Source organism: Phocoena phocoena, chromosome 3 (genome assembly GCF_963924675.1).
Source record: "Phocoena phocoena chromosome 3, mPhoPho1.1, whole genome shotgun sequence".
NCBI lineage: Eukaryota > Metazoa > Chordata > Mammalia > Artiodactyla > Phocoenidae > Phocoena > Phocoena phocoena.
The window spans coordinates 168545082-168558101 of record NC_089221.1 but is presented as its reverse complement, the minus strand read 5'-3'; the positions used below and the strand labels follow the sequence as shown (position 1 = coordinate 168558101).

At 53.9% G+C, this 13020-nt stretch overlaps 1 protein-coding gene across 1 annotated transcript; it reads right to left on the bottom strand.

Annotated features, from left to right (window-relative positions):
- Positions 1-2632: 2632 nt before the first annotated feature.
- GTF2F1 (general transcription factor IIF subunit 1) lies at positions 2633-12809 on the bottom strand. Its single transcript, XM_065873892.1, has 12 exons — positions 12587-12809; positions 12454-12500; positions 11815-11887; positions 10193-10386; positions 9201-9371; positions 4655-4839; positions 3940-4093; positions 3666-3847; positions 3491-3564; positions 3280-3418; positions 2980-3097; positions 2633-2873 (listed from the first exon to the last, which is right to left on the bottom strand). The coding sequence occupies exons 1-12, from the start codon at positions 12596-12598 to the stop codon at positions 2669-2671; spliced, it is 1554 nt and encodes a 517-aa protein (XP_065729964.1). The 5' UTR covers positions 12599-12809; the 3' UTR covers positions 2633-2668.
- Positions 12810-13020: the final 211 nt, after the last annotated feature.

The window sequence follows — 13020 nt, the reverse complement described above, 5'->3', positions numbered from 1 at the left end:
GGTGACGGGCAGGTCCTGAGGGTGGAGATGCCCTGCGTCCTCAATTTATCCCCCGGCCTGAGCTGCGGAGATAACCTCTTCACTGCCGGCTGCTGCCGTGTCACAAAGGCCTCCGCGTCCCACACCTGGGGCCCAGGCAGTCCCTTTCCTCCTGCCCCACACCGCACATCCTTCTAAGAGTTAAGGGCGCACACCCCCCGCATACCCCATCCAGACATTCCACAGACCTATTTCCGACACCCCCTCCGCCCCCTGATTTACGAGTGTCGTGGCGGCAGCCAGGGCCGAGCCCAGGGCGGGCAACCAGGGTCCCCACCCGACCTGCCGTCTGGAGGGAGAGGTGCGGGGCCCCGTGGGTCCCCCACTGGGGGCTCTCCCCACTTGGGCAGGGTGCTGGGGCTCAGTAGCCCCTGTGTCATGCACCAGGTAGAGCAGATGTGGGTAGGGGGAAGAGGTGGGTTGGCAGGTGGGTGAGCTGACGGGGAATCCATCATGGCTCCTGCCTGGAGGATTAAGACATCATGCCCCTGTCTCCGGGCCTGGCAGAGCCAGCATCAAAACAGGAAAGGGGAGAGGCCCGGGGACAGCCAAGAGCTGGGACACCAGGGGCAGGAAGCTCACCCCGCAGGGACTCCTGTCTCTAGAAGGCCAACCTGAGCCCCCTGGGACCTCAGTCCTGCCCTAGGGTCAGAGGGCATCAGAGCAGAGGGGCGCTTAGGCCCCACCCTGGTCCCGGTGACCTCCCTGCCCTTCCCATCACCCCAGGGAAGTGAGCCTCCATCCCCAGCCGTGAAAGGGGGCTAAAGCAGAGTCCCTCCCACATGGGGAGGACAGACAGAAGACGCATTTAGTGTGTAACGTGGTGCCTGGCACTGTGCAGTTGTGAGAGCTTCTGAGGCAAGGGAAATACGAACAGCTTGTGGAGGTTTGACGAGGTGCTCGATCTCACGCAGGTGAGACTGGGTTAAAACTCGGATGAGACTGTGCACCCAAGATTGGCAGACATCAAAGTCTGCTTATACCCGGCTGGGGCTGTGTGTGCGTGTGTGTGTGTGTGTGTGTGTGTGTGTGAGACACGGGCACGCCTGTTGGTGGCACTGTAAATCGGTAGCCGCTGAGCATTTGCTACAGAAAGTGCAAATCACATCCCTCTGATCCAGGACACCTGCTCAGGAACTCATCCTCCTCAGGTGAGGCAAGATGCAAGCTCAGGGTTATTCGCTGCCTTTTGTATCAGCAAGAGACTGGAGAGGACCTCAACTCCACCCACAGGGGACCGCCTCAATGATTTTGGTGTGGTTGTTCTTGCGCTGTTTATGGAGACTACTTTCAGATGGGGGGTGGGAGTGTCACTTATCCAAAGTCACCCAGAATTAAGAAACACCGGTGGGATTTGGACCCAAGTCAAGCTGAATGCAAGACCCCTGCTCTGAACCCCCGGGGCACATGGCCTGGCCTGGTGGGGAGGCCTTACACCTCGGTCCACGTGGCAGGCAGAGCAGGGGTGAAATTGCCAGGGCAAGGGGCCATTGCTTCTCTCCCAAAAGGCCTGGCGGAAGGACGGGGAGGGAGGGTGGAATGACCTGGGACATTCCTAGGAATTAACCTGGCGTCTCAGGCATTCCCGCTCGGCAGCCAAGGGCCCGTGGAACTGGATGGGAAAGTTTTCCACCCGCAGCCTCCAGCTTGGGCAGGACGGAAGGCCGGCATCCTGCCCCCAGCTGGATCACTCCAATGGGGGTTCAAAAGTACTCCTGCTGCCAAATTCCGTTTCCAGCAACGTGACTGTCCACGAACTCAAAAAGCCCTCCTGCTACAGCACTCCTAGCAATGCTAGATAAAATAAACGCCTAACCAGCTTGTAAGAATCTAAGGGAAGCCCCAGAAACATCACTGGGAAGTTGAAAAATAGGGGCCAGATGCCAAGATCAGCAAGAAGCGGGTATGGGATTTTGTGGCCATGTAGGGACAGAGCCACAAGCTGAGAACCACACCTAAAATGGGCTCAGGACAGGACTTCTGGGGCACCTGCTGGGAGCGTATGCAAAAACCATCTGGAAGGACTTGCCTGCAAAGCAGACCATGCGGGAGTCTCACAGATAGAGGCCCGAGCTGGCCATGAGTCCGCCATCCCAGATCCCAAAACATGAGAACAGATCATGAAAAGGAGTCAGGATACAGCAGGATGCCCGTGAGCTTCAGGTCCTAGGTGAGTGTGATGGAGACTCTAAGTCAAGGATGCTTAAAACTAAAACTGCAAAAGAAGGGACCAAAAACAGAAGGGGCCAGACACTCAAAACAGACCTGCTGATCTGAGAAAGAAACAAAGATAACTTGGAGAACTGGAAAACAGACGTGGAAACTAAGTACTGAATGGGTTTAGGTGGTGGATAAGCCACAGCTGAAGAGAACTGGTCAAATGGAAGACCTGAAAGATGTCACCCAGCAGAAGCCCAGTGGAGGAGGTTGAGGGGTAAGGAGAGGATTAAGTTCTAGAGGTTTCAGAAGCAGGGGACTGGAGACTGAGAGAAGTAAACTGTGGAGAAAACACTGGGGTCCTCAGACGCAGAGGGTGGGGTGACAGACGGGCAGTGGGAGGAGGTGGTGAGTGTGGGAATCAAGAGCCCGAGGATTCTAGAAAACAGAGCATGTTTATTGCGGGGGAGCCTCACTCCTTGAGGGAGAAGTGCATCTTGTCGTTGATCATCTTGTGCTCGGGGTTCAGGCGCTTGAGGATCTGGGCCAGCACGTTCACCGTCTGCTCACTGCTCAGCCCCGTCTTCTTGGTCTGGAACTTTTTCAGCAGGTCTTTGGTGGTCATGGGCTTCCGTGTCAGGTAGCGGCGCACGGCATCCTCGGTCACCTGCACGTCGCTGGAAGTGGGCAGGTGGGTGTCAGCAGGCGGCCCTCCGTCACCAAGGCCCCCTCCGAGGCCCCCCCCAAGCCCCCTCCCTGCTCCTGCCATCCTCGCCAACTTACCCGCTGCTGGGAGTGGACTTCCCGGACTGGGGCTGAGGGGTGGACTTCCCCGACAGGCTCTGGGGCCCGGTGTCCAGCCGCAGCCGCTTGGCCGCCGGCGTCTCGCTGGTCCGCTTCCCTGTGGGAGCAGAGGCGGGGCTGAGCCAGGGCGGGGAGGCTGGACCCCTGGGGGAACCCCGGACCGGCGGTGCCAGGATTACATGTGCAAGGGGTTCAGGGGCAGGCAGACAGGATGCTGAAAGGGAGGGCAAGTACGGGGTCAAGAGGTTGAGGTGGGCAGGGTGGGATGGGGCGACTCACCCTGCTCCAGCTTGTTGGCGGCCGCCCTCAGGGTGGAGGAAGTGCTGCCCGTCTCCGTGCTGGGTGTGCCGGGCCGGCTGTTGCCCCGGGAGCTGCCGCCCGACTGCTTCCGCTCCCTCTTGGGGGGCGTCTTCTTCTTCTGGGACACCGGAGTTGGGGATGTGAGTCTGGAGAGGGACACGCCGTCCCCCCGCCCCGGGCTGGGCCTTACCGCCATGAAGAGCGCCGAGGAGGCCTCGCTGTCGATGTCGCTCTCCTCCGAGCTGTCCGACTCCTCGCTGCTGTCTGCGTGGGGCCAGAGGAGGGGCGTCAGGAGCGGAGGCCCCGCCCCCCCAGCCCCATCCCAGATCAGGGGCCTGGGCCACGGCCGGGGGAGGCGCACCCACCTTTCTTCCGCTTCTTGTCCTGCGGCGTGGGCGCCTTCTTCTCCTCCTCGTCCTCCTTGTCCTCCTCGGGCGGCTTCTCCTCCTCGCTCTCCTCGCTGCTCTCGCTCTGCTCGTCCACGCCCTTAGGGCCCTCCTCCTGCTGGGTGACCTTGGGCTTGCCCTCCAGCTCGTCCTGGGAGCTGCTGCAAGGCGAGCAGACGAGAGCGGGCAGAGGGTGAGGGAGTGCGTGTGCAGGCCGGCCCAGGGTCTCACACCCGCCTCCTGCCTGCCTCACCTGGAGCCGTCGGACATGTAGTCCACCTCCTGGCCCTCGAAGTCCCCGTCGTCACTGTCCTCAAAGGCCTCGTCGTCTGACCCCTTCTTCTTCTTCTTCTTCCTGCCCCCCTTGCTGGGTGGTGCCTTCTTCTTGGCTTTGAGGGCTCGGCCGCCTGGGGAAGGGGAGACAAGGGGAGGGTCTCGGATGGGCACACTTCACGCTTTGTGTATCCGATGACACCTGATGTCTCTGGGGCCTTTGCCTCCTGGGGAGAGACACCAGGACCAGCCCCAATTCCTCTAAGAGGCAAAGAGCTGGCCCAGGGGCGCACCTCTCACCCACAGGCCAACCCGACTCCACACCCCCACCACCCCCTTCTCTCTCACACGCAGGGCCACCATCCCTGCCCTGTATCACCTGGGCAGCCAGAGACCATGCCTTGGCCCAGAGCCCACTGGCATGACTCAAACTGGCCAGTCCTAAGCCGTTTCCTTGGAGACCCCAGTTGAGGCTGTGGCCGAGGCCTTCCTATGGCTCCCTGCTGCCTCCTACCAACCCTGGCGCTTCCCCAAGCGGACAAGCTCCCGGGCCCAGGGGCCCATGAGTAACCGAGTTTTCCTTTCAGGGGCATTAACCTCTCAGTCATCACACAGCCACCTTGATCAATTATGACCGGGCACTAATCAGGCAGCTGTGCCGACCACCCCAGCCACGGAAGCTCTGCCAGCCTCACCCTCCTCGCCACTGGCCTCGCTGTCGTCAGAGGACATCTCCAGGTCATCCTCCAGGTCGTGGATACGCAGCTCACTGGCCTTCTTGCGCCCACGCTTCTCCTTCTCCTCGTCCTCCTCGTCCCGGTCCTGGTCCTTGAGCCGCCGCTGCTGCATGATGCTGAAGTGGTTCAGGACTTTGTTTCTCCTGTGGGTGGGGGGCACAGCAGGGGCTGACAAGGGGCCTGGCTCCAGAGCCCGCCTCCAGGAGCTGGGCCTTGTCCCGGGTGCCACCCTGCACTTCCACCGGGCATTCCCCAGAGGGGAACCACAGACACATGTAGGTGAGAAGAGGGACAAGCTGACCCCGCACATGGGGACGCACATGTGTGGCAGCAACAGCCTGAGATCACACAGGGAGAGCTGGCCCTCCTTCAGTTCCCGCTCCACCCAGAGTCCCTCAGGAGAAGGCCTCACGCGATGCTGATGCCCCAGCACCTCGCTTGGGCTCAGGGCCTCTCTCGGGCAACAGAATCGGGCCATATGATACAGTCACATCCGTCACTTTTGTTGTAGTTCATGGGTGCCTTCTTTTTAATGGCAGGGGGTACTGGTGTTTCCATTTAGAGTGCTGATGAAAGTTTTTAAAAATGTGATTGCATTTAAAGACAGTCTTAGGGGACTTCCCTGATGGTGCAGTGGTTAAGAATCTGCCTGCCAATGCTGGGGACATGGGTTTGAGCCCTGGTCCGGGAAGATCCCACATGCCACGGAGCAACTAAGCCCGTGCGCCACAACTACTGAGCCTGTGCTCTAGAGCCCACAAGCCACAACTACTGAGCCCGTGTGCCATAACTACTGAAGCCGTGTGCCTACAGCCCGTGCTCTGCAACGAGAGAAGCCAATGCAGTGAGAAGCCTGTGCACTGCAACGAAGAGCAGCCCCCGCTTGCCACAACTACAGAAAGCCTGTGTGCAGCAACGAAGACCCAACACAGCCAAAAATAAATAAATTTATAAAAAATTTTAAAAATACTAAAAATAAAGAGAGTCTTAGGATTGTATATAACAACAGGAGCAGAATTCATGGGTAGTATATAAAAAAGAATGAAGCTGTATTCAACATGGTACTGGAAGTCCTAGCCACAACCATCAGATAAGAAAAAATAAATACAAGGAATCCGAATTGGAATGGAAGAAGTAAAACTGTCTGCAGATGACATGATACTATATACAGAAAATCCTAAACACACCACCAAAAAAACAATTAGAACTGATAAATGATACTGCAGGATATAAAACTAATATATACAAATCTGTTGTGTTTCTACACACTAACAACAAACTATCAGAAAGAGAAATTAAGAAAACAATCCCATTTACAATCGCATCCAAAAGAATAAAATACCTAGGTATAAATCTAACCGAGGAGGTGAAAGACTTGTACTCAGAAAACTATAAGAAAGAAATTGAAGATGACACGAACAAATGGAAAGATACACCATGCTCATGGACTGGGAGAATGAATATTGTTAAAGCGACCATTCTACCCAAGGCAATCTAGAGAGTCAATGCAATCCCTATCAAAACACCAATGGCATTTTTCACAGAACCAAAAAAATAATTCTGAAATTTCTATGAAAAGACAAAAGACCCCAAGTAGCCAAAACAACTTTGAGAAAGAACAACAAAGCTGGAGGTATCATGCTCCCTGCTCTCAAACTATACTACAAACCTACAGTCATCAAAACAGTATGGTACTGGCACAAAAACACATAGACCGATGGAACAGAATAGACAGTCTAGGAATGAACGCACATTATATAGTCAATAAATCTATGACAAAGGAGGTAAGACTATATAATGAAAAGAAGACAGTCTCTTCAATAAACGGTGTTGAGAAAATGGGACTATTCTCTCACACCACACACAAAAATAAACTCAAAATGGATTAAAGACTTAAATGTAAGACCTGAAAGCATAAAAATTCTAGAAGAAAACTCTTTGACATTGGTCTTAGCAATATTTTTTTGGATATGTCTCCCCAGACAAGGGAAACAAGAGCAAAAATAAATAGGGCAACACCAAACTAAAAAGCTTTTGCACAATGAAGGAAACCATCAACAAACAAAAAAGGTTGCCCACTGAATGGGAGAAGGTATTTGCAAATGATATATCTGATAAGGGGTTAATATCCAAAATACAAAGAACTCATACAACTCAACATGAAAAAAGCAAACAACCTGATTAAAAAATGGGTAGAAGGGCTTCCCTGGTGGCGCAGCGGTTGAGAGTCCGCCTGCCGATGCAGGGGACACGGGTTCGTGCCCCGGTCTGGGAAGATCCCACATGCCACAGAGCGGCTGGGCCCGTGAGTCATGGCCACTGAGCCTGGGCGTCTGGAGCCTGTGCTCCGCAATGGGAGAGGCCACAACAGTGAGAGGCCCGCATACCGAGAAAAAAAAAAAAAAAAAAATGGGCAGAAGACCTGAATAGACATTTTTCCAAAAAAGACATACAGATGCCAACAAACACATGAAGAGATGCTCAACATCACAAATGATCAGGGAAATGCAAATCCAAACTGTAATAAGAGGGCTTCCCTGGTGGCACAGTGGTTGGGAGTCCACCTGCCGATGCAGGGGATGCGGGTTCGTGTCCCGGTCCAGGAGGATCCCGCATGTCGCGGAGCGGCTGGGCCCATGGGCCACGGCCGCCGAGCCTGCGCGTCCGGAGCCTGTGCTCTGCGGTGGGAGAGGCCACAGCAGTGAGAGGCCCGCGTACCGCAAAAAAAAAAAAAAAAAACTGTAATAAGATATCACCTCACACCAGTCAGAATGGTTATTTTCAAAAGACAACAAATAACAAAGGTTGGTGAGGGTGTGGAGAAAAGGGAACCCTCGTGCACTGTTGGTGGGAATGTAAATTGGTGCAACCACTGTGGAAAACAGTATGGAGATTAAATTAAAACTACCGTACAATCCAAAATTCCACTTCTGGGTGTCTTTCCGAAGAAAAGAAAAACACTAACTCAAAAAGATATATGCACCCCTATGTTCATTACAGCACTATTTACAATAGCCAAGATGTGGAAGATAAATACTGTACTATATGTGGAATTAAAAAAAAAAGAACGAACATAACAAAACAGAAACAGAGTCATAGATACAGGGAACAAACAGGTAGGTGGTCGCCAGAGGGAAGAGGAGTGAGGGGATGAGTGAAATAGGTGAGGGAGATTAAGAGGTACAAACTTTCAGTTGCAAAATAAATGTCACGGGGATAAAATGTACAGGATAGGAACAGAGTCAACGATGACACAGTATCTTTATATGGTGATGATGCAACTCGACTCATCGTGGTGATCATTTTGAAATGTATAGAAATATCGAATCAATAGGTTGTACACTAGGAACATAGTGATGTAGGTCAATGATACTTCAACCAGCAAACTCACAGAGAAAGGAATCAGATTTGTGGTTACCAGAAGTGGCAAGAGGGGGAACTGGATGAAGGTGGTTAAAAGGTACAAACTTCCAGTTATAAGATAAATAAGTACGAGCGATGTATAGTGTATGACATGATTATGATTAATTACCACTGCTGTACGTTATATATGAAAGTTTTGAGAGTAAACCCTAAGAGATTGCATCACGAGGAAAGAATTTTTTTTTCTTTCTCTGTTATTTTATACCTATATGAGATGATGGGTGTTCACTAAAAGTTACTGTGGTAAACATTTCATGGTGTATTGTAAGTCAAATCATTACGCTGTACACCTAGAACTTAGTGTTGGATGTCAATTACACCTCCATTAAACTGGAAGGAAAAACAAAACAGGAATGAAGCTCCATTACACAAGAATGTAAATGTACTTACCACCACTGAATGGTACACTTAAAAATGGTTAAGATGATACATTTTACATATTTTTTTACTACAATTAAAATTTTTAAAAAATGAAGCAGCGATACACACTACAATGTGGATAAAGCTTGAGGACACCATGCTCAGTGATATAAACCAGACATAAAAGGCCAAACACTGTCTGATTCCACTCCCTAGAGGACTCAGATCCAGAGACAGGAAGTAGATGGTGGGGGCCGGGGGCTGCGGGAGGGGCTGGGGAGTCAGTGTTTCATGGGGACAGAGTTTCAGTCTGGGAAGATGAGAAAGTTCTGGAGATGGAGGGGGCGGATGGCTGCACGACAGTGTGAACGTACTTAATGCCACTGAGCTGTGCATTTAAAAATGGTAAATGTTATTTTATGTGTATTCTACCAGCAGTTGATCCAGCTGTGAGACCTGCCTGGGGGAAGCCATGTAGGCCGGGGGAGACCCCACCCTGCTCGCCAATTCCTGCTCCAGGGCTCAGCTCAGCCACTCCCCCATCCCTGGCTCTTGCACCGCCCCGTGCATCCCTGATGGTCCCACGTCCATTCCCCCACTGCACTGGGAGCTCCCTGAGGGGCTGGTGAGATCTGGCTTGGTCACCACTGAGTCCCCAGCTCCCAACCGGGAACGATGTTCGGGGGATGCACCTCATTTCCAGTCGTGCCCCCTCACTCACCTCTCCCACTCCTCCTCGGCCTCCTCGGCCGTGAGCGTGCGGTGCTTGGCCAGCGGCGTGAAGTTGTACCAGTTGTGCACGGGGAAGGCCTCAAAAGCCCCATCAGGGCACTGGGTAAAGATGTAGTAGGATGTGTTCTCTGTCACACCTCCCTTCTTTATGCCCTTGAACCTGCATGGAGTTCAAGGTTACTGTCGGCCAGAGGAAGAGGCACCAGCCCCACCCTCGTACACCCCCCTGCAACCCCAGGCCTACCCCCTCTCCAGAGCCACCTGAGTCCTCCCAGCAGAATCTGAGGCTGGAAGGCCTTGGGCTGGCCCTTCGACTGTCTGAGCCTGGATTTCCACATCTGGAAAGCACAGCTCCCCACCTTGCAGAGCGGGCTTAGGGTTCCTTTGCATTATACATGTCATGGTCCTTTCTGGCCGTGAAGAGCACAGGGCCCTACAGTCAGACCCCTCCGGATATGCCTCCAGAATCTTCCTGGGGGCTGAACCACTGCCAGCCCCCTCCTGGCCTCTGGCATCACCCGCAAGTGGAGGCAATCTTACAGCGTGCCCCTTCCCTGCCTACAGCCTTCAGGCTCCCCTGGGCCCCAGCCCACCCACAGTCCAGCTGCAGCCTGGCACCCACCGCCCTATCCATCTGCCCACCCTGTCACTGTCATGCGCTGTGACAGTCCCTAGGGCTCGGCGCTTCGTGCCTTCGTGCTCGCTGTTCTGCCGGAGTGCCCTTCATCCCCCTAACCTCTGTCCTCCCCACCCCCCGAACCCCAGGTGGCCCCTCGCTGGGTGCCGCAGTACCAGAGCCCGGGCTTCGGGCATCCCGGCCCTCAGAGCTCCTGCCCGGGCATCCCGTCAGCTCATCCACCCAAGTAAAACCCTTCGCAGGAGGATGAGCTGTCACTCCTGGGCTGTTACTCCCGCTGTACAGCAGGCACATGAGAGTTCAGCCGAGGGCACCCGCGGAGTGGGGTCGAGAGCGGCACTTACTTCCGGCCTGATTTGCCATTGACTCGGAGCAGCCAAGGCTGGTCCTCGGGCCGGAACTCCTTGAGGACTATGCCGTACTTCTTCCTCCGCGCCTCCTCCCGGAGCCTGCGGTTGAACTCGCTGCCGGCGCCCGACTCAGGCATCTCCTCCTCTTGGTAAATCTTCTTGTTGCTCAGGTCGCGTTCCAGCCGGGCCTGGGAGGACAGGAAGCAACACCTCTCATCCGGGGGCCTGATCCCACCACCAACACCCTTTCCTCCCCCGAAGCTGCGCGGCGGGCACTCAAAGCCACCTGGTTGGCGAAAAGGCGCTCGGTGAAATGTGGGTGAAGGGATCTGGGCAAGCCCTGTATTATGTCAATTTTTGCAGCTTTTTGAAAGTTTGAAATTATTTCCCAGTGAAAAGTTAGAAAGAAAGGAAGGAAGGAAGAAAGAAAGAAAAAGATTGGCACTGACATATATACACTAATATGTAAAAAACAGATAACTAATAAGAACCTGCTGTATAAAAAATAAATAAGTAAATAAAATTCAAAAAAAAAGAAAGAGAAAAGAAAAAGAAAGAAACCCCAGAACCCAGCCACTTCTCATAACCTGTTTGCTCCAAACCCCATCATGGCTCACCTGGACCAGAGCCTTCACCTCCGCCCTGTCCCCTTCACCTGCCCTCGACCCCACATTGGCAAAATCACTTTACAGTTCTCTGTTTCTAAGCCTTTAATGGCTTCTGCTATGGACGGATGTTTGTGTCCCCCCAAAATGCCTTTGCTTTGTTTGCTGCGCAGCTTGTGGGATCTTAGTTCCCCAACCAGGGATTGAACCCCGGCCCTCGGCAGTGAAAGCGTGGAGTCCTAACCACTGGACCACCAGGGAATTCCCCCAATATGCATTTGTTGAAGCCTAATCTCCAGTGTGATGGTATCTGGGCTGGGGCCTTTGGCAGATGATTAGGTTATGAGGGTGGAGCCTTATGAGTGGGATGTGCGCCCTTATAAAGGATTCCAGAGAGCTCCGTCCCCCTTCTCCCAGGTGAGGACACAGTGAAAATGTACCAGCTATGAAACAGGAAGCACACCCTCACCAGACACCAAATCTTGTTGGCACCTTGATCTTGGACTTCCAACCTCTGGAACTGTGATAAATCAGTGTCTGTTGTTTATAAACCACCCAGTCTCTGGTATGCTGCTATAGCAGCCTCTACAAACTAAGACAGTTTCCAAAGACCTTTCTACAGGGGACGCGGGCTTGTGCCCTGGTCCGGGAAGATCCCACGTGCCGCAGAGCAGCTAGGCCCGTGAGCCGTGGCCGCTGGGCCTGCGCGTCCGGAGCCTGTGCTCCGCGACGGGAGAGGCCATGACAGTGAGAGGCCCACATACTGCAAAAAAAAAAAAAAAAATGCCCATCAGTGGACACAACTTCTCCTTTCAGGAGAAACCTCCTGCAGGGCCAGACATATCTCACCCCTAGGGATGCCCAGCAGCTCAGCCTGGGCCTTAGTCATCACTTAGCTCCACCCAGGGACAGCTGAGGATACTAAGCCTTAGTTACTATCACAACTAAGCAACTATTACAACCACCAAGGCCAGGATCAGGTTCTCTCACGCCCTCAGAAACGGGACTTACCTGATTCCAAGTAGCGAGGTTGACTTTATCGGCTGCATTGAAAGCCATGATATTATATTTTTTGGTGGTATTTCTGGAATGGACAAGAAAAGGCAGTGCTCAATCATTCATTCATGCAGTAAACCCTCCCTGGCTCAGCCCTTTGTGCCTGCGCTCATGCTGGGGACCCATAAAAGAACCCAGGGGGACCCATAAAAGAACCCAGAGGTTCCCAGTCTGTCAGAGAAGTGGGATCCATACTCCCAAGCCCATTCAGAGAAAAGGGACAAAGATTTCTAGGAACCCAAGATGTGGGGATAATTGGGAGCTCAGCCCTGGGCCGGGAGGTGGGCAGGCAGGGAATGCCTCCTGAAGGAGGAAAATCCCATACGTGAATTTTGCAGGATCAAAAAGAATCCACCCAGCAGAGTCACAGTTGGCATTCCTGCCAGAGGGAATGCTAGGCAGGGGGCTGCGTCTTACTGTATATTAATGTACTCGTTCATTCATTCACTCCATTCAAAAAAGTGATGCCCCAGAGGCCTCAGCTCAACCCCAGCCCTGGAAGGAGAATCAGGAGGTGCCAGGCACGTCTGGAGGCTCGTGAAGATTTTAATCCCTTTTTGAGGGAAGAGGGGGAGGTGAGGGTCAGGGACTTACTTGGGGACTCGGACGACATACTCAGTGACATTCTGGCTGCTGGGGCCCTGAGGGGAGAGAAAGCAGGACGGTGAGTGAGGAGCTACAGAACCCACCACCTGGACCCCCCCGAGCCGCCTCGCCGCACACTTACGAGGGCCGCCATGGGCGATGGGCGATGGTCGGGGACCGGTCCGAACCTCGTCCTTTCCGCCTTCCCCGGGGTCCGCGTCCCTCGGTCCCGCGGAAGCCACCCTCAAGGTGTCGGGCCTCTGGCTCCGATAGAGGACACCAAGCCCGGGGTACAGCAGATCTGGGAAAATCAATCCGGAGGCGGCACTGGGTCAGCGGTCAACCTCGGAGGCCTCTAGTGCCACACCTGCGCCTGCGCGGCCGCCTATACCGGAAGCGAAGCTCTCTAGCAGGCCGAGTCGCGGAAGCCGACTCTGAGCTAAAGACAACTCTTTCTACACCTGGAGCGCTGGCTGACCGCAATATATAGCGCCGATAACCCCCATCACGCCGCGTGGGAACGCCCCCCCACGTGACGTCCCACTTACCACCGCGGGCATCTTGGGAGGGGAGGGA